General features: G+C 33.4%; 3 protein-coding genes and 1 long non-coding RNA gene across 7 annotated transcripts in view; 2 read left to right on the top strand and 2 right to left on the bottom strand.

Moving 5' to 3' along the window:
- Positions 1-34: 34 nt before the first annotated feature.
- On the top strand, positions 35-804 carry LOC111428607 (uridine diphosphate glucose pyrophosphatase NUDT14-like). Its single transcript, XM_023064210.2, has one exon. The coding sequence runs from the start codon at positions 148-150 to the stop codon at positions 775-777; it is 630 nt and encodes a 209-aa protein (XP_022919978.1). The 5' UTR covers positions 35-147; the 3' UTR covers positions 778-804.
- A 334-nt stretch (positions 805-1,138) lies between these two features.
- LOC111428606 (Receptor expression enhancing protein A) lies at positions 1,139-10,401 on the bottom strand. Of its 4 annotated transcripts, none has more exons than XM_023064204.2 (8): positions 10,231-10,401; positions 5,482-5,554; positions 5,356-5,432; positions 5,132-5,252; positions 4,973-5,074; positions 3,151-3,561; positions 1,443-2,151; positions 1,139-1,247 (listed from the first exon to the last, which is right to left on the bottom strand). In XM_023064204.2, the coding sequence occupies exons 1-7, from the start codon at positions 10,260-10,262 to the stop codon at positions 1,492-1,494; spliced, it is 1,476 nt and encodes a 491-aa protein (XP_022919972.2). In that variant the 5' UTR covers positions 10,263-10,401; the 3' UTR covers positions 1,139-1,247; positions 1,443-1,491. The 4 variants fall into 4 exon arrangements, with proteins under 4 accessions (XP_022919972.2, XP_022919973.2, XP_022919974.2 ...); XM_023064205.2 differs by lacking the exon at positions 10,231-10,401 and adding an exon at positions 8,685-8,854; XM_023064206.2 differs by lacking the exon at positions 10,231-10,401 and adding an exon at positions 7,089-7,337.
- A 441-nt stretch (positions 10,402-10,842) lies between these two features.
- Positions 10,843-24,857, top strand: part of LOC111428176 (Lysine demethylase 3) — a 60,272-nt gene continuing 46,257 nt past the window's right edge. The window contains exons 1-2 of the mRNA XM_023063595.2: positions 10,843-11,305; positions 24,587-24,748. Coding sequence (XP_022919363.2) covers positions 11,150-11,305; positions 24,587-24,748 — 318 coding nt within the window. The 5' untranslated portion in view covers positions 10,843-11,149. The remainder of the gene's footprint in view (positions 11,306-24,586; positions 24,749-24,857) is intronic.
- LOC139431454 (uncharacterized) lies at positions 16,190-22,804 on the bottom strand. The gene is made up of 2 exons (XR_011641579.1): positions 16,970-22,804; positions 16,190-16,911 (listed from the first exon to the last, which is right to left on the bottom strand). It is a non-coding gene; the product is annotated as an uncharacterized lncRNA (long non-coding RNA).

Raw genomic sequence — 24,857 nt, forward strand, 5'->3', positions numbered from 1 at the left:
CATTCTAATAGAACTGTCAAACTTGATTACTCGTGTTGCAATTAATTGACGCTAGAGAGCACTGCTTTACAAAAATAACGTCAAAAGTAACTAAAAACATTCCACTGTAAAATCTCAAAATTTCGTATATAATAATACTCAGAAAAGATGAATAAGGTAACGGAAGTGTTATTAAAACCTCTACAAAAATCTATCTATTTAAAACCATTCACGATGTATTACACACAAAATGGAAAAGAAAAAACTTGGGATTTATTAACCGTGCATGATAGTGTAGCGATAATATTATACAACGTAACAAGGAACGTGTTAATTTTCGTTAAGCAATTTCGACCAGCCGTTTATCTGGGTGGAATACCGGAAAAAGAACGAACGAACACAATCGATACAACAAAATATCCCCCGGAAACAGGGATTACTTTAGAATTATGTGCTGGAATTGTGGATAAAAATATGACATTGGAAGAAATTGCTGCGGAGGAAGTTTTAGAAGAATGTGGATATAAAGTCGAAGCGAATTCCATGAAAAAAGTTGCTTCTTATCGATCGGGAGTAGGAACATCAGGAAGTATTCAAACTTCTTATTATTGCGAAGTTACGGATGATATGAAAGTGACACAGGGTGGTGGAGTCGAAGATGAAATTATAGAAGTTGTCGAGATGACTGTGCAAGAAGTTGAGAAGTATATGAATCAAGATCATGTTTTGAGTCCACCCAGTTTTTTATTTAATATTTCGTGGTTTCTACAAAATAAAGTGTATAAATACAAATTGTAAATAAATCAGAATTAGTCGTTGATTTTATTAAGGAATTTATTTATATTTTAGGAATTCATTTACATTAAAACTGGCATATTTATAGACATTTTACGTCTAATTTCAAGTAATAATAATTTAATAATTTACAATACTTTAATAATAATAATAATAGGAGGTAACAAATGACTAAAATACATGCAATACATTTTTTTTAATAATAATCTACGATCAACAGTAGTCTTAAAATCTCAGAAATAAATTAAATATGCATGTCAATCAACACTTATACGAAAAAACCATCTAATTCTTCTCATTATACTTATTTACCTATTTCTTTAAATTTTCTCTCAATACTAAAAAAACAATACAAAAAAGAACGAATTTTACACAAATTGCGCGTTTTATTTTGCTCCTTTTCTTTTAATCACATCTTAAACAGTTTTTTTCTTCGTTTTCTTAGCCCGTGGTAAAGTAGCGCTGGTTGAGTCCTGAAAAAATCAAAACACCAACAAACAATTATTTGAAACAATCATTTTTAAACACACAAAGTTTTTAAGCAATATTAAAGGTTAGTTTAAACAAAAATATGAGAAAAAGATTAAAACCAATAAAATTAAGTTAATTTTGGCTTATTTAATTATTTTTTAGGCTTTTTTTTTTGCAAAAACACAACATCTCCATGCCTGTAATTTTTTAATTCTTCTTTAATAAACTTAGTCTTCTTTTATAAGTTTAATCTTCCTTTAAAAGCTTAATCTTCTCCAAAAGCTTTTTTCGGAACTTAATTTTCGTAAAATCTTCTTCGCTTCTTGATTTTTGTTGTTCTTTATCGTACCAAAACGATCTGGAAACCTCATCGGAATCATCTTTCTGCCAAAAATGAATTTTTTTCTTCCACTTCAATATCGAAGCGTCCAACTTCGATTTCGATGTAGTCGGCGAAGAGCTATTCGAATTTCTTCTTCGCATTTTCGGTGAATTTAAAAACACCTCGTTTTTAGTTTCTTCATTACCCAAAGATTTAACAACCCCCGGCTTCAAAACCAACGTTGCTTTTATGGTTGGGTTTAAAGTTTCGTTTAATTCTGCACAAGTTGTACTTTTTGAGACGGGGGGAGAAGGAGCTACTTTTTTATGATATTTCCCGCTGCGATTTTTAATTATTTCGTTTTTTAATGATTGAATCGGGATGGGAGTATTATTATTTAAATTATTTTCGGATTTACTAGTGACATTACCATCCGAATCAAAGCAATCGCGAAATTCTTCCCCCGATGAAGATGATGAAGACAATTCTTCCGTTGAAAATGATGATGATGTTTTTTGCAAATCTCGCAGGAAACGAGCCTTATCGTTTAAATATACCAAAGGAACTTCTTCTTCTTCGTCAGACTGAAACAGTCTTTCTTTTTAACAAATTAATGCACAACAAAATTATAAATAAAACAATTTGCATTTGTTGATAACATTTCTGTCAAAACATAGGCAAAAAAATTTTTTAGGTTGGCACCTCTCATCAACTGACAGTTAGTATGGATGAAGAAATGACGCTTTATTTATTTATAACAAACGCTTAAAAGATAATTTATTAAAACAAGTACTTTACCACAAAAAAAAATAATAACAAAATATAGTATAAATGAATAATTATTAACCTATAAAATAATATTGGGAAGAAATCTAACGTAACAAAATGACAGCGCTAAATGTCAACAGGATTTTAATAACAGATAATTTTAAACAATTTTGAAGCGAGAAATAATACAATAATAAATTATTAATATGAAAATAGCCAACAATTAGAACCATGAACGTTAATCAAGACGATATCCAAAGTAGTCAAATTACTGTGAAGTTGGTAACATATCAAAAAAACTTTTAAAAATTTGACATTGACAGATATAATAAAAAATGATATAAGATGTAAGGATCGATTTTAAAAATTACTGAAGACAATTTTGATTCAGGCAATTAATGGAACCCCGAATGTTAAGCATTACAATATCGAGAGTAGTCAAATTACTGTGAAATTGATAACATATTAAGAGAAACTTTAAAAATTTGACGTTGACAGGTCTAATAAAAAATGAAATGTAAGGATTGATTTTAAAAGTTACCGAGGACAATTTTGATTGAGGCAATAGTTAATCTAGCAAGATATAATAACATTAACACTAATTACATTCAATTACATTCATAGTGATACCAAAGTTAACTGATTGAGGTAGGTGAAAGATGACTTTGAACGATGTTGTAGATCAATGACTAAAAACGAGAATTCTGGATACAACCTCATCAAAATAAAAGGGATATCATCAAGAATCGCAAATTATTTTATACCTTCTTAAAAATGAGTAATATTAAATTAATAACAAAAAAATTTTATATTACCTCAGATTTTTTTGTAGTTAAACTTGACCTAGTAACTCTAGTAGGTCTAGGTTTAGTTCCACCTCCAATAGAAGCAGTCCGAACTAATCCCTCACGAACATGAAGTTTCGGCGGTTGTCCGGGATGAAGAACTTCCCCACTAGAATACCCAGAACTAATATCTTCAACCGATTGTATCGTTGCTAAAGCATCATGTCGGACATCAATCTCGGAGAAATAAATCGCCGATGTTGTTGTGTGTCTTCGCGGGCTATTTCTGCGCGGAGAATGCTTTTGGCGACGAATCACACGCGCCTCAACCAAAGAATCCGTTTCTTCGGTGCTTTCGTAATCGCGGAGATCGTGGCGCTGTTCGCTTAAATCGCTCAAACTGTAGCTTTTTCGAATTTGATTAACCAAACCGCCACCGCCCTAAATCAGAATAACAAAAAAATATGGTTTGGTTAATAAAAAAGATTTATGATTTAAACTTACCTTGTTAGGTGTTAAAATAAAAAATAAAATTGCTGTGTGAATTACGAAATAAGAAAAAAAAATAGTTAATTAGATTTTAGTGCTAGGATAGGAATTTTTTGATTAATTAAAATTAAATTAAAAGAAAATTAAATTAAGAAATGTATTCATAACCTTTGAATTGACGGAATTACATACTAAAATATGTTTTAAATAAAACTAGTTATCACTAAGGACGGTAGAATCTAAAAGGATTGCTACATTCATGTTCTATATACAAAACAGGTAAATAAAAACCTATCTAAAATAAATCTGGAACTTTCCAGTTGTAGGTCTAGTGTTGGTTCTAGTTTTACTTGTTACCAGTTCTAGGTATAATGTTAGTCAATACAACTAAAAGTAGAACTAATACTAACACTGTATCACTAAAACTAACACTAAACCTAGAGGCCTTCTAGGTGTAGTGTTAGTTCTAGTGACAGTGCTAGGTAGTGTAACACTAAACCTAGAACTAGAAACATTCGGGTTTAGCCGAATAATTGAAAGTGTGAAATAGTAGCTGCACCTGTCTTCTTAGAATCTACCGTCCATGGTTATCACAACATCTCCAAATCAAAATGAATATTAAATAAATGTGGAGATTCAACGAACACGCCATAAAATAAAAATGCACAAATATCTGTTCAAACTTCAATAAATAAATAAAAAAGATACATGGGGAAACTAAGATTTAGGATTATTGCAAGTTTTCGAACCATATTTCTTTGTTTAAGTAAATTTGAAATTGTAGAATCTAAACGAAACTTAGGGAACAACAGATTAAAAATAATAATTATAAAATACGACGCACCGTTTCATTTTTTTTCGATTTTACCATATTTTAAAATTTTTGTTTCTTTTTTTGTTTAAATTTTTGTATGGATAAAATTCCTTCTCTTATTATCTTTAATAAAAATAAACCTCGTAACGTTGTTATTCGCTGTAGTCGTTGTACTCAGACTTGGTAATTTTCCTTGTACTCCTCCTCACCGGATTTGGCGCTTTCTTCCTCTCTTTCTTATCGTTTTTAGTTTTAGAATTTTTTGTTTTTGAGCTTTTTCCCTCGTTATCTCTCGGTAACTCGACGAAAAGGTCGTCATCGTCACTACGATCATACTCCATTTCGGTTATTTCTTCCGACGCCGATGTTTTATTATCGATTTCATCCCTAATTCGATTACTATCCAGGGCTAAATTACTATCAGAGGGTGCACCTTGTAAGAAGGACGTGGGATTTAGGTTCTGTGTTCGATTAAAAAAAAATTAAATAAAAGCGTTAAGGATGCAAAATTAATCATGCAAAATAAAAAATTGGAGTTAAAAAACGTACTTTTAGGGCTGTTTGCATTAAAGCACTCATCCCTTTTGAGCCAATCTCCAAAACTTGTTTGTAACTTTGCTCCTTTGCTTTGCTAATATAATCATCGATTTCCTGTATTAAATTTTGAATTAAAAATTTATTTTTAAATTAGTTAATTAATTAATTAACCTGTTCGCGACTACTTAACATAGGATGGACGAACTTCCGGTATAAAATACTACTCCCTTTAGTTGCAGGTGACAACAGCCAAATAACGAGAATTATTTTTATTTCATAATAAAACGGGAACCTAAAAAAAACAAACGCATATTTAAGGTTTAATTATAAACTAAGTTCGTTGACTTTCGTTCTCATTCAAACGAGAGTCCAAAAATTCCTCTTTGCCCACTTACCAGCTGAGGAACACATCGGTTACGGTTTCGATACACGTGAATAAAGCGAAAACTATCCAGTACATCATCCATTTCACCTAATTCAAAAACAAATTAATATTTATCAACAAAAATTAATTAACTTACGTATTCTTTAACATTTTTCGTCTTCACAGCCTTGTAAGATGAATAAGCCGGGAAAAGGGTCCCAAACACCATTCTGAAAAGAGGATACAACATCATTTTTGCAATTCTCCCCCAACAAACAACCGCGACAACAACAAAAAAAAACCAAAAACTTTTTATAAACAATTTTAGGTTCCTATTAAAAACTTGTAATGCAACACCGATGTTTAAATACAACACTTCGTGAAATGAATTTAACGAATCGAGTTCGCGTTTTGTTCGTTTCGGACGCATAGCGTCTTCTGGATCCCGAAGGAATTCGGTCGGGCCACCGGGAAATGTTGGGAATGGTGGGGAAAATTCAGGCGCCTTCTTGGATTCCTCAAGATTCAAACCTGGAGATGTTGGAAAGAATACATAGAGAGTGGATTGAAGGAAACGGACGAAGATGAGAAATAGGTTTATTTGGAAAAAAGGTTTCTTTTTGCGGCGTAAATGATTTTTTTTTGAGTTAGATAAACACATTTTTAAAAAGAACCGAAATTAAAAAATCGATTTTTAAAAGAAATAGAATGACAATTTTTTAATTAAATCATAAATGCATTGTTTAAAAGTTATAAATATGAATACAATGGAAATTTATAAATTACTCGAACATTATTTTTCTTTCTTTTCAAAATGGTTTCGATATTCACTGCTTTTCTGTTTTATCACGATATCTTTTAAACTCACCATGTTACAAACCAGGATATGATCTTGGGCAGAAAACTGGAATTAGGATGACTTGAAAAGATTGGCTAGAAATTGGATTTAGAAGATTTGGAGAGAGTAGTGATTGATTGGTGCCATTTTGACACACACTAATCGCATCTTTCTATCTTCTGGTGTATTTTCAACATGTTTAAAAAACACCAAAACCATTTTTTGTTATACAATTATACTTGTAAAGTATCCTAGAGATATCAGTAAGCGATTAAAATCATTTTGATGGAGCTTTCCCCACTTTTCTAAATTCTTTAAAATTTCTGGAAAGCATCCCGATTCACTTTTCTAATTTATTTAATCTTTATCAAGTAAGCTGAAGTCATTTTCTATTGATTTGAGTCATTTTGATACACATTAATCGCATTTTTCTAAGTTCTTGTTGTTTACAAAACATTCAAGACACCAAAATTAGTGCCGGAAGAATTTTAAAAAACAGCCTATATAGATAAAACATTTTGAAATATGTAAAAACAGTAAAAAGAACATTCAATTAATTTATAAATATATTGTTACAACAAAACAGAAACAATTTTTTAACCTCCTTTTATGTCAAAATGGCCTTTAAACACGACACACGAACGGCAAGGCGAGAAAGAAAATTAAATTTTGCAACGCGCTTTCCACTCCAATTCTTTTTCAAGATTACGAAATTAAAATGCATTTAGAGCGTAATATTCGTTGTTTTCCTTATTTTATTTATATTTGATATAGTTGTTGAGTTCTAACTAAAAGAACAAAATGTATTTTTAAATCTACCTACGCTTCAATAAGCCAAACGACAATTAAGTTACGCACGTGTAACTTTATAAAAGCAAAATACATTTCAAACTAAACTAAAAGAACTACCAGAAGCCAAATCTTACCAATTTCCTTCCCGCTTATTTTTTTAATCATATTTACATCGAAATTAAAGATAAAGAACTATAGTTTGACCATTCCAATAAATGGTGATGCGAATTTGAGGCTTTTCTCTTTGAGACATTTAAAACAGATGTTAAAATGATTTAAAATTTGAATGTTAGACGAGAGTGTTTCTTAAACAACCAGAGAATCGAAGAGTAAAACCGTGAAATTCGTAACGGACTGAGCTTAGAAGTAAAAACGTGAAACGTAGTCGTCGCGACGCCGCGCGGTATTTATAGAGGGGACGTTTCCGTCGGTTTAAACGCTTGTTTAGTTCTAATTTTAGGGGCCGAGGACAGATGGAGAAACAGTTAATGCACTTTAGAGAATTTTTGAGAAAGAATTTGAAAATAATATTAATAACAAGAAGTCATTCTTCTCCAAAGAGGTTACGAAGAGTATTGACATTAATGATGGAACGGATAGTGATTTTGCGAAAATCCGGATATTCGGAATCCCCTTCGGTCGGATATCCATTATGGTTATAATTTCTGGTGCATTTCTGAAATGATACCCCTCTACATTGCCACATTATTGCGACATTTGAATAAAAATGAAATTAATAAGAAAGCTGATACTTAATATGTCAACTTATTTGGATCCAAGATACAAAAAGAAATTTCTTGATGCTGATTTAACTAACGAAGCAACTCTAAAAAGAAGACACTTGAATTGATAGTTGACGATATTTCCACAAGGATCCTTCAAGAAATGAATTTTATAGCGAATTTTGAAAGCTATCGATGAAAATTGCAACATCGAAAATTTTTTCAAAACTTCAAATACTGTTTTCTCCAAAAACTAAAAGTTATTTTTCAAATCGTGTTGGTTCATTGGAAAGAGGAAACTTCTATTAAGATTTTGGGAAATTTTCATACTCATATTCCAAGAAATAATGTAAGAACTAACATTCGACCTAGAACTAGAAACATTCAGACATGTTGCATTTTATGTGGGTTAAATTAAGTAGGTTTCTATGGAAATATATTATTGTATATTGCATTTTAAGTGAAATTCACTGTTTATTAGTTATCAAATATGTATCCTCTTCATATTTATTGTCAAAATATTAAATTAAAGTTAACTCGCAACATTGCTAGCTGGTTATTTGAAAGACAAACACGTATTTATCCTTCTTTTTTTCTTTATCGTGACAAAGAAGATTCACATCTGCATGCAGGTTATTTTTAGCGTTGTTAACTTGGAGTACCCGTTTCGAACTGACCATTTTAGGGCACTGTTACTAACGGTATTTAATAAAAACGTTTGCCAACACGTTCAGTGTCGAATTATTTCAGTTTTAATAAACTCTCTTTATTGATTGTGTACAAATTATCAGGTTATTTTTTAAGTAACTCAAGGTGAAATAAAAGGATATTTCCAAAAAAGGAGCATAAACTTTCAACTCGCAAAGTTAAATCTCATTTCTAGCGTAATGAACGTTTTAATTTTAAAAAATTACGTAAACAACGCGTGGACAAAGGATTTTTAGATCTCATTTAGAGTCTAGACAATGGCAATTAGATTGACTTGTAAAAATATAAATAAAAACTTACATGATTAGCCTAGCTATGATCGGGAAAATCATCTTGGAGGGTAACTAATTCGTCTTCTATCACTGTACAAGTTTAAAATCACACAAACAACCGTCAAAACACGTGTATTCTGTTTCGAGTACTACGAGAGGAATCAGACGTCTATCCATTTTTTTTATTTCCCCCACTACGCGAAGTTAGCTTTAAATGTCAATCAATCAATCTTACCAACCTTAAACGGCTAAACCCGAATGATTCTAGTTCTAGGTCTATTGTTAGTTCTAGTTTTATCTGTTATTCAGCACCAGGTTGTTGTATATCTTTTATTGAACTAACACTCAACCTAGAACTAGTAGCATTTGCAATCTGAAGACGCACGGCTAATCCGAAACGTTCTAGTTCTAGGTCTAGTGTTAGTTCTAGTTTTATTCAATAAAAATATACAACAACCTAGCGATATCTAGCGCTACCTAGCACTGTCCGGGTTTAGCCGTCTTAAGAGACGCATGGCTTAGCCCAAACGTTTTTAGTTCTAGGTCTAGTCTTAGTTCTAGTTTCAGTTCAATAAAAATATGCGACATAGTGATATCTTATGTTAACTAATACTACCTACCACTATTATTAGAACTAACATTCGACCTAGAACTAGAAACATTCAGACATGTTGCATTTTATGTGGGATAAAGTAAGTAGGTTTCTATGGAAATATATTACTGTATATTGCATTTTAAGTGAAATTCACTGTTTATTAGTTGTCAAATATGTATCCTCTTCATATTTATTGTCAAAATATTAAATATAAAGTTGACTCGCAACATTTCGAACTGTTTATTTAAAAGACAAATACATTTTATCATTCTTTTTTTCTTCATCGTGACAAAGAAGATTCACATCTGCATGCAGGTTATTTTTAGCGTTGTTAACTTGGAGTACCCGTTTCGAAGTGACCATTTTAGGGCACTGTTACTAACGGTACTTAATAAAAACGTTTACCAACACGTTCAGTGTCGAATTACAAGTTGCACAAATTTAAAGTTAAGCCCTTTTGGCAACGATTTCCATACTTTATTTATAAACCGCGACGCGGAATGGCAACATTTTACGAATTGCACTATCTTTCGACATGTTTTTGTTTTGATTTCGTAAATTCGTTGCCAAATTTACGGAAATCGTAGTGAGCCTTTTTATTTCATTTACGCTCTAATAATTTTCATTGTTTTTTTAATTGATCCAAATTACATGGCTAAAAATCAAAATAAAATTATTTATATCCAATGTTTATACTATTGATAACGAATTACTCAGTTTTAATAAACTCTATTGATTGTGTACAGATTATGAGGTTATTTTTTAAGTAACTCAAGGTGAAATAAAAGGATATTTCCAAAAAAGGAGCTCAAACTTTCAACTCGCAAAGTTAAATCCCATTTCTAGCGTAATGAACGTTTTAATTTTTAAATTGGCGTAAACAACGCGTGGACAAAGAGTTTTTAGATCTCATTTAGAGTCTTTAGAGTTTAGACAATGGCAATTAGATTGACTTGTAAAAATATAAATAAAAACTTACATAACTAGCCTAGATATGATCGAGGAAATCATCTTGGAGGGTAACTAATTCGTCTTCTATCACTGTACAAGTTCAAAATCACACAAACAACCGTCAAAACACACGTATTCTGTTTCGATTACTGCGAGAGGAATCAGACGTCTATCCATTTTTTTTTATTTCCCCCACTACGCGAAGTTAGCTTTAAATGTCAATCAATCAATCTTACCAACCTTTTACAGTTTCCTATAAAATGTATTCAAATATAAATTTATTTATTATATAAAATTCATAGACTTACTTATATATTTAACTTCGTATATAAATAGAAAATTTTCATTATTAATCGAAAGCCTTTTTCTTCATTTTTAATATCGCTTTCAATTTATAGGTTAGGTTAGAACCGATTCCTGTATATTTTGTGTTTTACACTTCTTTACGTGCAATACTTTAAAATCGTACCTTTTGCAATCGTAATAAAATGAAATAAATCTTAATTTATTTAATAAAAATTAATTTAAATAAACAATTATATAAGTTTAGCTATTACCCGTAAGATGCCGCTCTTTTCGTGTTATTTTGCGAAGTGGCGCTACCAACGAGTTATTGATAAACTAAACGGGGCAAAACTTCACTTCAGAAAGATGTTAGACCTCGTCGCGGGCAAATGTATACCGTTTGAAGCGCTCCTTTCACGATAATACGCGAAAGGTGAAAAGGAAAACGCGAATAAGTTACTTTTTTACGCACCACAATTATTGTTATTATTTTTTTTTCCAAAATCGGCTATTAACAGAATTTTTCCCTGTTACTTTTGTTGGTGTTAAAAAGTTTATTAAAATAAAATAGTGATCAGAAAGATGAAGATTAAGTGAAAAACGAAAAGAAATAAAAGGGTTACTTTTTTTTTTATTAGTTTTTGAGGAGTTAATTTATTATAATGGCTTATAAGTACAGGGAAGAAATTGTGGGGAAACGGTTTTTGTCAGTGAGTGGATTTACAAAGTTAAAATTGGGAAGATGCAGTGAGTGGGGATGGAGATCAGGTGTTGTGAGGGCTGCTACACATAAGGATAACACCAATAAGGAACTACAGGTGAATTAAAAAAAAATATTTTAAGAAAAAATATAATGTACTTATTGTTGATTTATTTATAATTATCGACTGACTATCTTAAGGTTATTGACCCCTAAGATTTAAAAAACACGATAATTTTGACATATTAAAAATATGACGTTTTAAATGTCAAAAAATTTTAACCTATATATTTTTTAATAAACTTTGGTGTCGTTCAACTTTAAAAAGAGAAAGACATCTTAAGAGATTAAATTTTTCGAAAATAACCTGGTTTCTCTTTACGTTGGACACCGTCCAAAAATTATTCGAAATACCACAGCCACAACGGTGATGAGAAAGAGGTTCTCAACAAAATATTCAATGAATTCTCAATCTTTATCTTCCTAGGTACACATTCATTTTTTAAGACGTTAATCACTATACGTACTTGTGTGTAACACCTCTTTGTACGCATTTCGTTTTCTTCGCTTCTATCCACAAGGTCTTTTGCCTTTCGAATCTATTTTAACGGCGACCGTAAGCACGATAATGTCCGTTGCGTGTTTCTCTGTGTTCCCTCCGTAAGATTTTAAAGTGATTTTAAGAAATTTCTATAGTTAATATAATAAGTGTAAATTAATAAAAAATTACATGATGGGCGGATATTTTGATATAAAATGTTATGTAATGTTTAAAATTAAATTTTGGGTGTATCTTATCGTTTTATTTTTTTATTATGGTTAACTTAAAAGAATCTGGATTTGTCTAGTTTGTTAGTAATTATGCTATCTAATTATTTTACATTTTGCACACTTTCAGTTGGTTGCCTGTTATGGTATTATGGAAGAAATTTTCTCACTCAGCATCTTAGCAGAAGTGAAGTACAGAAAATGCAGCAAATAACGCCTCGCGAACAAAAATATATGTAATTTAGCCTAAATTGGAAGTGAAAGAGAAACCTAATAGATTAATATATCTTTCGAGACCTATTAGAAATGAGCGCATCTCTAAAGTCTATTTAGCGCAATCTGCTATATCTATACTTCTTCGGAATGCTTACGACAATGGAGTAATAAAAAATGGAAGAGTTCGAAATTAAGCTAAATTATTTATAAAGTATTGATTTATCAAATGAACTTGATGCAAGAATTGTACCGGGAAGAGCTAGAGGATGATCGAAAATATTGTCTGAGCTTAATGACCAAGGTTGAGTTTTATATTATTACACCATAACTAAATCTTTCTCCATTAGTTCAGCAATGGAGGTTAGAACTTAAATATATCCTGGTGTATGCTAATACTATAATAAGCTCTATTCTCAAACTGTACCTTGCTATTATGACCATGGCAACAATGAAGTTTGATTACGTGACTCAAATATAGTTGATCTTTCTACTATAATTCTAGTCAATGCGGTAGATAGGGAAGAAAGTTTTTCAACAATCATCCACAACCTTGTTCTCAGCCTCCAACTCTTCTCACATTGTAAAGTGTGACGACGAAAATTGATATTAAATCCAAAGCGTGTTTGATGTCTGGTACTACGAACAATTCGAGGATTTTCCATCGTCTTATAAGAAAGGGAAGGTCCTAAGCAGCGCGCTCGTGCTGTTTAGATTTTGTGTCTTTTCATACTCATTTATTCGGGGTTTTTCAATACCCTTTGGTGTAACGTTTGAGTAAACGGTTAATTTAACAAAATCACCGACTAGTTAACCAACACTAGACCTAAAACTAGAAACATTCGGTTTAGCCGCACGTTAGTTTGAGTTGATTAGTTTAGCCGAGGTGGCATACTGCCGAACTGTTGCAATCAATATTATGTGATACTATGATATGGTATTCACTATACATATAGATGAATGATTGCATTACTAGAAAAAGTGTTTTGATAAGCAAAGTCGTATTTAATCAACTCGTATTACCTGTACAACATTGTATAAATATCCAACAAGGATATGGTTGTTAAATTGAGAGGACGATCCTTAAAAACTGTTTGGTGTATCTTAATTTGGTGTACGAAGATGTAAAAAATATTACTGATTCATCCCGGTATGTAAATTTTCGTCTAAATGCTTATTTATTTGTTATACTACTTAGAATGTACAGCAAGTGAGTTTTTGCATTAAACCAACTTCGGTTCGGAGCCGGTTTAATTATACAGTAGAAACCATAATAATACACCTTTGACCTCATTCCCGCTGCGAGAATATAGAACCCAGACGCACGTGCACGCGCGTGCCAGCGCAAGTCTCGCTAAATCGAATTTCGGCCCCGATCCGCCTATATTTTGTTTGTCCAGAGATAACCTAAATTCGCTCAGGGAGATAAACAACAAAAGTTGATGTATTGTGTAACATTACTATTTTAAACAAAATCACCTATTCAAACCAAATTACAAAAAAAAATTAGACGAGATTTTAAGTAAAACCCTTTGTGTTCCATCGATTGTAGTTTTAAATCGATCGGCGAAGACAATGCAATGGATGACAAGAGACACGAATCGTTGAATAATTAATTGAGTAATTTTAAGGATTGGGAAAATTAGTGAGTGATATTTCTTCGAAACATCAAAAAAGCTGATATTAAAATGTATAAAATAAAAATTGATATTGATTCATTAATGCCTATTATATTACTAGTTAAATAATGATTTTATTAGGTTTGAGATAAATTTTTGAAATCGTTTCATAAGAGCTACTAGTTCTTGAATGCGTTTAAAGCACTTTGGCGGCAAGTTGCCGTCGTCGTTCAACCCGGGGAGCAATTAACCAGAAAATGGGGCAACCATTAGCGGCCTCCGCCCCCCGGAGCTCTTAACCTCCGTGGCAATCCGGGGGCTGCACCCATTAAAAACTCCTCAAATCCAAGGAAACCGTAGACAATGCTTCTTCGCCCTCTCAGAAATAATGCCTTTGGCTATTTTACGGTTTCCAAGGCAACTCAATTTCAGCGCAATAAATTAAAAAAAAATTAATGCAAAGAGTTTAATTTTGAGAATTAAGGGTTAATTAAAGAGGTACAAAATAAAAAAAAATTTTTACGTAAATCAAGGACTTGGTAGCGTTAAATCCGCTTGTTTACAGTTAAGCAGCGTAAATTTAATTTATCTTTATCCAACACACGTAATAATAATCGATGAAGACGAATTTAATTAACATACGGAAGTATATCTTGTCGAGAATTATTATCGAGTGTTTATTAAGTAGTAAAACATAAAACAACAACTCATTTTATCTCCTATAAAAAATTTCTTTTTTTAATTAGGTTTTTTTTGTCTTTTGTGAACGTTCTTTAAAGTCTCGCATCGTACACATTTCGGGATTTATTTACGGTACTTTTTTACCACAGGACCGGCTCGATTCAAAAATAATCCGCCCGCCCAACGAAAATAGCCCACACACACGACACCATCTCGAATGCGCCACGTGAGCCTCGTGGCTTCTCGTAGTAAAGCCATATGTACGGCGAAAACCGTTACTTCAGGGGGCCAAAAGTAGGCCTGCGGAGACGCCGCCGCTAACTCACACAACACGCGCACACACATCGAGAAATACACGGACACAAAGTTAGCGAGGAGTCGATGACCATCGAACAAGGTTCAAACAAGAAAATGTTTCTTTTATAATCCTTTTTTACTATAAGAATTAAAACGTTATTATTAAGGAATAACAAAATTATCTTAATTTCTCATTAATTTATATATGGTTTGATTATAAATAATATACAGTTATTTGACCTTGACTCTCGTGACGTAGGAATATAGCTATATTCCAATTGATCAGCTGTTACAAAAGTAGCTATATTGACACTAAATTTTTTTCATTATAGAGAAACTTGTTAATTAATTCATTTTCTCATCAAGTTTTTATTATGCAATTCAAAGATTGCATTCTGATCGTTTCTGGCATTCAAGGCAACCTGATAACCCTGACAAGTTGTTCATGTGCTGTCATTACCAAATACATTAGAAGAGCCCAAGGAATGGATCAGTACTGCAATGATGACTTTTGACAAAATGATGTCACAAAATATGTGAAACACCTGACGCATGACTAGCCTACAACACAAAGATATAATTTCTGTTTGTATCGTATTCGCTCTACATTGCATTAATGATTTTTCTTAACGTCTGTGACAAGGTTCACGATTCATTGTCATAGCAGAGCGCGAGTCTGATTAAGATATAGTCTTGTAAATTCGCAGCTTTGAAAACTTCTATGTGTCTAAGTATCCTTTTGAGGGCAATGAGTCAAAAATTGCTTCATCAAATTGCCTTTATACAAAGTGCGCGTATTCTTTCGTTAATGGATTTGAAATTTGTAATCTGCTATTTTAATGCTTCATTGATGCCAAACTTTGTTGCTACCTCGTTGCCTGTTTCAGTTTCCTGGTGTGCTTAGATTAATGTTGAAGTTTTCAACCTGTTTTATGAATGATTTGGGAGCCCCAAGAATCGCACATTCTGGGTTCTGAAAGAGTAATCCATTTTCCGTTTGCAGAGACAATTTTGAGGCAATGCATTAAGTTCCGTAACAGATTATTTTTAATTGGGACGGGTTGTTGGCCCAGCGCCCAATCCTTAACTTCAGCTGAATAGAATAGGATATGCCGGAGTTCTCCCAGCTATGTTGTGAGTCCGACTTAATCCATTCTTAGTCTTTATCCTAAGACACACTGGTATTTCTGATCATTCAAGATGTCTTTAAAGATAGAAGGAGCTATTTCTTTCTCAAAGCGAGCTTAGAAAAACTCTTTTTCCATCACAGTTCCTCGTCTTCATTAAAGTTTATTTACAAGATTTTAGGATCTTAGTTCTTTACCTTAACCATCAAAATTAATTTATTATATTCCCACGTGAAAAATATATTACGAAGCATCCATCAAAAACAAAAATATTGTTGAAAAAGATAAGATAAGATAAATATTTTATCGATTTTTATTGAAAGTCTTTTTAGTTATTTTTTTTAATAATTACAAATTTTTATCAACCTACAAGATGAGAAGAAGTTCATTGACACCAACAGTACACAAACATTTTTTTGGATTTCTCCACCAACAAGAAATCCCGAGTGTACAGGTTCGTCCAGTACCGTAATAACAACAATCATAAAATACAAATGGAACTCCGGGGGCGACGACGACGACGATGAAGCGACGTCGAACGCCTTCCTTTTTATCCTCGCTATTTATCGATTTTTCGTTTGAGAGAAACTTTAATTGGAAGCCTCTGGACCATTCCTCGTTCGCATTTTTTCCACTTTTTTTTACCATTTTTAACCACGGCTCTAATTAGAGACGACCCAGTGGAAATAGAAAAAAAGATCCTAAAAGTAAAAGAAAAAAGGGCCTATACATAACATTCATAAAACTTTTCTCCTTCATTATTACATTTTTTTTTGACTTATTATACTATTCAAAATATATTATGAAGCAAGCGATTTAATGGTCCAATAATGATCCGCGGGGTAAAATCTTTGAGTAGAAATACCAAGGTCGAAACGATTCTCACGACTGACCGCTTGTTTGCTCGGAAACACCATATCAACGTCTTCTTCTTCGACGAGAAAAGAATAAGTAAGGGGGTTGGGTTGGTTTGATGATACGTTGTTGGCACATCTCTCCTTGACGTGAAAATTAGACCCCTTTAAATGTAATTTAAAAATGATCAAATTATTTCTTTTTAATAAAAAATATTTTTACTAGCATAATAAAGAGTAAACCATATCCTATCAAGTTCGATTAACGGACAGCGTACACCATTTCGGACTTTACCCTTTCACTTCATGCTCGTAACTTGTCCCGGGCAAATGCACATTCCATGTCGTAGATGCGATCGAATCCCAAATTTACTACGACCCCAATTTCGGGAATTATTGTTCCACCGTTTTCCTTTTTATTTTTGTTGTCCAATTTTTTTATGCTCCAAAAACTAAAACATACCGTATAACAAATCGTATAACAAACGATTTGTCACGTTTTGATATTTACATTGTGTCGATAGTCGGATATGTACACAATGGTTGTATCATGTTATGGGGATAACTATAAATTATGTACGGACAAATAATTATATAACGTAAATTTACGACTTTGGTCGTAAATTTCTTGGTATTTGTCGAATTTACGAGTTTGTTTTGCGTGTAATACTTCCGCTGTTTCTCTTTTTCGCATTTCTTTAAAGTCGGAAATTTTATTTTTAGACGATGATGTGTCATTTTTCAAATTAATTAAGTTGAATCTTGCAAGTGGCGCACTTGTGTAGTGTGTCCGGCGCCGAAGAGAGCTTTAGGTTCAACGAACGTCGATTGAACTTTCTCCAACAGATGTTATAGTTTGTATGGCCGCATAATTTAGAAAACGGACGGTGTGGTGTGTCTTGCCTTCTTCAGGTCACGAAGCAACCTGTATTCTCAATTAATTTCGGTCATTTCCTTTTTATTTTGTCCTCCAGGTAATAATAAACGCTTTACATTTACATTTTAGATAAAGCATTTTGAAAGGGAGTTATCTCTTTTTTTCTTTTTTAAATTATTTTAGTTTGTTTGCATTCATTCTTTTATTATACGTTGCAAAACCGTATTCGCTACGGTTTATTGCCAATGGAGAAAGAAAAACTTGAAAGGTTACGCGGGACAATCGCGCAGTTTGAAATTGCGGAACCTTCATCCTTTTACCTTCGGCGACCGCTACGATAATGTCATTATTACGTACCACAATTTGACATTATCCAAGACCACTGCAATGATCTTTATGGCTTTTTCTTATTTACTTAGCATTAACCTAATTAGCGAAGCGTGTTTTTAACTATAATCTATCCGGAGCTCATAGAATGACGGTTCTTTTGGCATATTACCTGACAAATGGAAGATATTTTCATTACTTGAAGAGCAGATGCAGCATCATTCGCCTGAAAAACACCGACATACCTTCAATAACCAATGCAATAAGAGGATTATGCTCAGGATGTTATGCGAATATGAACACACTCCCTTTAACGTCCACATGAATGTAGGTATCGTAGCCTTTACTATCTTGCCTTTCATATCAGTTTTCTGCAAATCACACTCTCTCCAAGCTTTCGATAACTTAGTTAATCTTTATCATCTCGTTCTAAACAAGAACATTCCACTTATCAAAAAATCCATTAATTTATCCAACACCATAAAAAGACCACAAAAAGCCTCTCTTTATAGAAATCTTTATAGTTCTATCGTGTCCTACGTTAATGGTTATTGTGTTTTCAACTTTTTCAGTGTCCAAACCCTAAAATATTTATTATATATCAATAATATCATTGAAGTATACCAACACTTCAATTCTAATTGAAGACCCAATACTCTATATATCAGAGGCGCTTGGATTAATATATTAACACGAAATTGTCAAGTTTGGCAGATTCTAGCGCCTCACCCATATTGTTCATTTCATATCTTGGACAGTAAACCGGGCGCACAACATTTGCAATAGAAATCGTTTATTCTTCACTCAACACAAAATCGTCCTTTTGCAAGATTCTAGCAGATTGTGCAAGATTTAGACCATAAAGACTAAATGCAGTAACCTGTAAACTTGCCGAAAAGCTCACTTGGTAACAACGGATTAAGCATGAGTTCGAGATGTCCACTGTTCAAATAATTGTCATTAACTTTAAGCTCCTAGGTCAATTGGATCTTCTACGGGTGCTGGCGTAGAACTCAAAATTGGCCAAGTTGAAATGAGTTTTACACCTTTGTAAATTTAAATTTTCGAACTTGGTTACCTTGATATGCCGTAATATGTCATGATGTGTCATACTGTTCAGTGGGAGTTTTGAGTGTACCTACTTTATGTTTGTGTGGACAACTTTTTATAGCTGATTAATAATTTTAGGTGTGTTAGTTCCACCTTAAAACTCTCGATCCCAACACCTTCACTTCCATATTACAAATATTACAACACATGATTGACGTTGAACAAGGAGCAAAATGTTACTCAATTCCACTTGAGCTCCATCTAAAGTCTATAAAATCTTTTAATGACGTAATTTTTGTTTTTAACAAATAAACCAACGCCTGTATAGACGCTCATATAGAAAACTTTACACATGAAGTAGGATCGACGGTGGTTTATTACGGTTTTAATTTAGCAATTCTTATTGGTACGGACGAAAATAGCGACGACGACGATGAAGCGAGTAGAGCCCGATTCGGAGTGTTAAAAGAATAGGTTGGCGGTGGTAGAAACGGTTGAAATTCGAAAACAATCGTCGAATAACCTTGACCTGGAGCCGTCGTAGCCGCGACCGCAAGTTTTCCCGTTACACAATAGGCAATTGGTCGCACTACACTTTCACCATCGTACTCCGCGATCCGAGAGCGTGGTGCCTCCTCTCTCCGTAACCGTCGCCGTCGTCGTCAACTCCAATCCTTTCCCCCCTCCATACAACACCAACGTTTATACCATTACTACGAAGCATATACACCGTTATCCTATTGATGTCGCAATTTTCTTTGATGTTTTAAAATGAAATAAGATCTTTTTTGTATCAAGGTGTTAAAACCAATGTTAATAATAAAATAATAAAGTTTTAAGACATAACGGAAAATGGTGGATGCGCCGGGCATTAAATTTTTTTAAAAATTTTAATTCAAATTAAATTTCCTGGCTTGGAATTTCGTAAAACGACTTCCCCGGAAAAAATTCTAAGCCAAAAGCTATTTCCGAAACTAGGTCAGCGCCGACACCCCCCGAAACATGCTTCGCCTCTTATTTATTACCAAGAGCAGGGGGAAAGGCCAAAGGCTGATTTCCACCCCACTTGTCACTTCCATAACGAATTCCAACTAAAAGAGATTATCGTCATGGTAACTTAAAACCTTAATCTTGCACACTTTCTTAAATTAAAAACGAAATTAATTTGGTTTGAATATGTATACTTTTTCGTTGTTGATAGGGTTACCGACTGATTTACGTTCGTACGCATCGCGACGTAACAGGTGCTGGAGTTTTAATGGCATTCCCGAAATTCAGCTACACCACAACCTCGCCGGTATTTATCGGTCCCAGCTGTCCCCAATTTTGCAACATAAATATTTCTCGCAAGATCTATTTACATCCACTTTTAAAGAAAATCATCTCATTCAATTAAAAATCACCCTGTATATTTCAACCGTTAATCAACTAATAAAATCAAAAATGTTTTAAACAATATTTGTTTATAATTGAATCAGGAATACGTATCAATAAATTTTCTAAAGATTGAAATTTCCTCTATGTGTGATATATTAGGCGGTCGATAGTTACTAAACAAACAACAAAATGGAACAACCTGTATATTGTGTGCTGGTTGAATTGCTCATCAAGTTAAATTTAATTAATGATAAGTATGTCATATATCTAACTTTAGTACTTTTCCTGATATTTACAATTTAAAGAATAATGTGTAATAAAATATTTGTTTTTCAAACGGTTTAGTAACTATCGACCGCCAGGATACTAATAACTCACCCTGTATATACGTAAAATGACATTTTTGAGGTTATGTCAATAATTATCAGTTGAATCAAAATTTTTTTCAAATAATATTTGATTAAAATTTGATTTAAAATAATTTTTGTTAATAAATTTTTTTGGTATCTCCCATATTTAACTCTATATACTGGTATAAAAAATATACAGGGTGTTAAAATTAATTTTATATAAAATAGATGTTATCTACAACATCTAATAGTATAGCATTTATGTAATAAAATTTAAGTTGACAACGCCCGGTTGTATAGGAGAGTCGATAGAAGTAGCGGTTTAAAGGGGAACGACCGGATGTCGAGGACCGTTCCGATTGCTCCGCTTGAAAATATGGATCGCTCTAAATACGACCTCGCAATATACAACAATGAGGAACTCGGACCTGTAACACGCCTCCCGCAGCAGGTTTGAACGCGTTCTTCGAAATGGGTCGAGCCCCCCGGATGTAAAACGCGCGTTTTTTCCGCTCGCGAAAAGATGATATTTATTGCTTTCCGGGGTCGAAAAAAACGAGATACCAACGTAATATATGCGGTTTCCGTCTTTCGTTTTGCCAAAAATTTATCACCTTTAACTTCCGGCGTGTGCATTCATAAATTTCACCTTTTTACTCTTATTAAAATAAAAATGAATTTATCTCTTTAAAAATTTCTTAAAGGGGACGTAAAAATATTTTTGTGGGATCGATCCGATGTTTGGCGGTGGCGAAACATGAAGGAAGAGAAGGGGTGGAGTCCCGGGAATTGTTTCGCCACCACCAAACCCCGGAATCCCTTAACGACCGTCTCGGGGGTTCCTCTTGAGAGAGGATTCCGTTATAATAGTTGGCTTGCTGAAAACGTTGGAGACATTGTTGAAAAGAACGGGCGTTTTCGAAAGGATCCCCCAAAAATCGTGAACAAAAAGAAAAAAGAAATGAAAAAGAATGAGGGACCTCCTCCGCCGCCGCCGCCACCGCCGCGAACTGGTTCTTCGAGCCGCGATCGGGGTCGACATCCCGTAGCTCGATGTCGGCAAAAACAAGAACCTGTTCGTCCGGACCTCATGGCCCTCGTGCGTACCCGCGACCCTTCCCCGGACGATCACCCCAAAACTTCTATGTTACCAAAATAAAAAGATATTCTAAAAATAAAATAGGAACTTAATCTATAAAGACGGAAAATTATTTTAGGATAACTTCGAATTGCTACAAAAAAATTATGAATCAGTGAAGTTGCACTGAAAATCACTGAACAGTAAGCTGTTTAGTGAGAAATTAATATGGAGATGAAAAAATCGTTTAGAATTGCATTGAAAAGCACTACTGTTCAGTGGGAAATATAAATATAAGATTATTCGTTTTTTGAGTGAATACATAAAATATTTAAAAAAAATCATCTTCCAAAAAATATCTACAAAATTCTTATTAATTTATTTGAAACAAAAAAGTACATCATTTCAAATTATTTTTTATACCAATAAACCGAAGGTAGTCAGTTTGTCAGGTCCACATTAATTTTAAGGGTCCATAAAACCAAAGAAACTTCAACATAACTTCAAATTAATTAAACTAAAATACAGGTATCTGTAAACAACTTCAAATTCCCTTTACAGATTTCTGTATTTATCGAACACGTTAGCTTTGATAACTAGCCGTTAGAGGTCAGCACGAGTCTACACTACACACAAACAACTTAGTGGAGGGGAAACACACGTGTTGTAGATCGATTGTTTAACAACAACAAAACACTTTTTAAATCTTTTTTGTTCTTGCGATGAACAAAAATCGTACACAAAAACAAACGAAAACGATTACAAACGCGAAAATTCTTGGTTAGGTGTGCGTTCGAACGTAGGTCTATTGAGAGAATGAAGTTCAACACTCGGTATCAAAATGGCGGCGCAGTGTTGGCGAATGGGAGGGGCTTGGTCACGTGACGAAGTGGGTTGGGTTTAAATTTGATTCTAAAATCACGAAGGCGGAGCTAAGTAACGGCCATCTTTGATGTTGACGTCATAGATGTGATCACTGCGCAGTGGCGACATCTCTGCGAAATCTATTGGAATTACAAAGTATCTTCACAATATTACTATGTTTCAATTTTATTGATATTATTTTTGTTGAAATCCAAAAATTTAAAAAGAAAATGTTTTAGAATGGGGAAATAATGTTGACCTACATGCGTGATAATTTAGATCGGCTGTCAGTTGCGTAACCAATGACTCGATAAACATCTCTCTCGACGTCGTTAGCCCGGGACGAAAGCGAATAAATTAACTTAAAGTAAACCAAGAAGAAAAAAATAAAACGAACCAGACGAAGGGGATCATTATCCTCTCAGTTAATGATCAAGGAAAGGTCGAGTCATAGTGGAGAATGGTTTGGGTGTTGTGAGGGGAGAGAGATAAACTTAGGTTGTTCAGGAATGCGATAGCTTTTGTTTTGGCAAGGTGTGTGAGGAGGGGAAAACGGTTCGATCGAATTGAAACCCACCCCAATCCAGACCCTTTTTGTTTTTCTAAAACGAATGGAAGGGGAGTCGAATCGCTTCTTTTTGTTTTCATTGTGCTTACCTAAAATACAAAACTTAATTGTTGGAATTTATTCATTGTAACGTGAAGGTTAAACGACGCATTGTTTTCGGTATTAATTCCCGTGTAATTAATAGTATTATATTTATACATAAGCAACGACAAACTATTTGGAATGGAATCCCAGCTGTTAAACGATCCGTCCTTGACTCCCAATTATCCAGTTGAGTTCTCATCACTTCGAGTTTAATCGGAGCACAAGATACTGGTTTGTTAAAGGAGGAAGCAGGTGTTGGAATTTAATCCGTTAATTGAGTGAATCGCGTTTTTGAAGCTAATTTATATGTAATAAAGACTGGTTTATGCGATAAATATTCAAAACAAACTCTTTTAATATCAAGGTGAAATGTTATTTATTATACACCTTACAGTTTTTTATTATTTTTTTTTTTTCGTTAAAAATTTGTTTTTATATCAATATGGTATCGATGTAATGCCTTTCCCGCAAGCGACTGATAATCCGACTACATCATACACTTTTCTTTAAAACTAATTAGTTTTTGTGTCGATGTAGCGCCTCGGCTGCATGCCATCTCGGCTTAATTAGTTTATATCGTGTATTTATCTTGTACATTTCTGTATCAATGTAATGCCTCGGCCGCAGCGACCTCGGCTTAATCCGACTACATCTTGAAAACTAATTACTTTTTGTGTTGATACTTAATTAGAGTAATTAACTTAATTAGATCATATTGTACATTTTTCTTGTATCAATATGGTACTAATGTAATGCCTCGGCCGCAAGCGATCTCGGTTTACTCCAACTACATATATCATTCACTTTCCTTGAAAACTAATTACTTTTTGATTCGGTGTAGCGCCTCGGCCACCAGCAATTTCGGCTCAATTAGATTATATCTATTATATCTGTAGTATGTAGTTGAATTTATCGTTACAACTTTAGTTCAAGAAGAGATTTTTGGGATGTTGTTTTAAAAGTTTACATAAAGTCTGTATTACGCGTAAACTTTTTGGGCACCAAAATTGCAAAACCATTAATCCCGAAACAATCGAACGGTACCGATTCCCGGAAGATTAACGACGTCCCGACGCTGGCAAAACACGATGGTAATAAATTACTTGGGTCACATTTGACCCGGCGGATACAATTGCACCGCTTTAAAACTATATATAGCTTTCCGGTGAAAGGAACCCATTTTTTTTTTGCGATTTTTTATTCAGCAAAAAAACCATAAAAAAGCACAATTTATCTGATCGTATTTGTTGTTATTATTGTTTCAGGTTTTAGTTGAATACGATGACGTTGAATGGCACAGACGCGAATGGATCAGCATTTACAAAGATAGTCTTTTTCGATTGTTTATGGTGGAACAAGGACTTTGTTGGGCAGAAAGAAGAGATCCTTACGCTAATAGCCACGGAAAAGTTATTTGGCCCGCACTTGTAAGTATTTTATTTTAATTTAAAAAAATAAGTGTTAATTAGTTGACTTAAATTGACCCAAGTTATTTTTAGCGGCTGAATGAACGCATAATTCGCCCACTTTTTTTAT

Source organism: Onthophagus taurus, chromosome 10, assembly GCF_036711975.1.
Source record: "Onthophagus taurus isolate NC chromosome 10, IU_Otau_3.0, whole genome shotgun sequence".
NCBI lineage: Eukaryota > Metazoa > Arthropoda > Insecta > Coleoptera > Scarabaeidae > Onthophagus > Onthophagus taurus.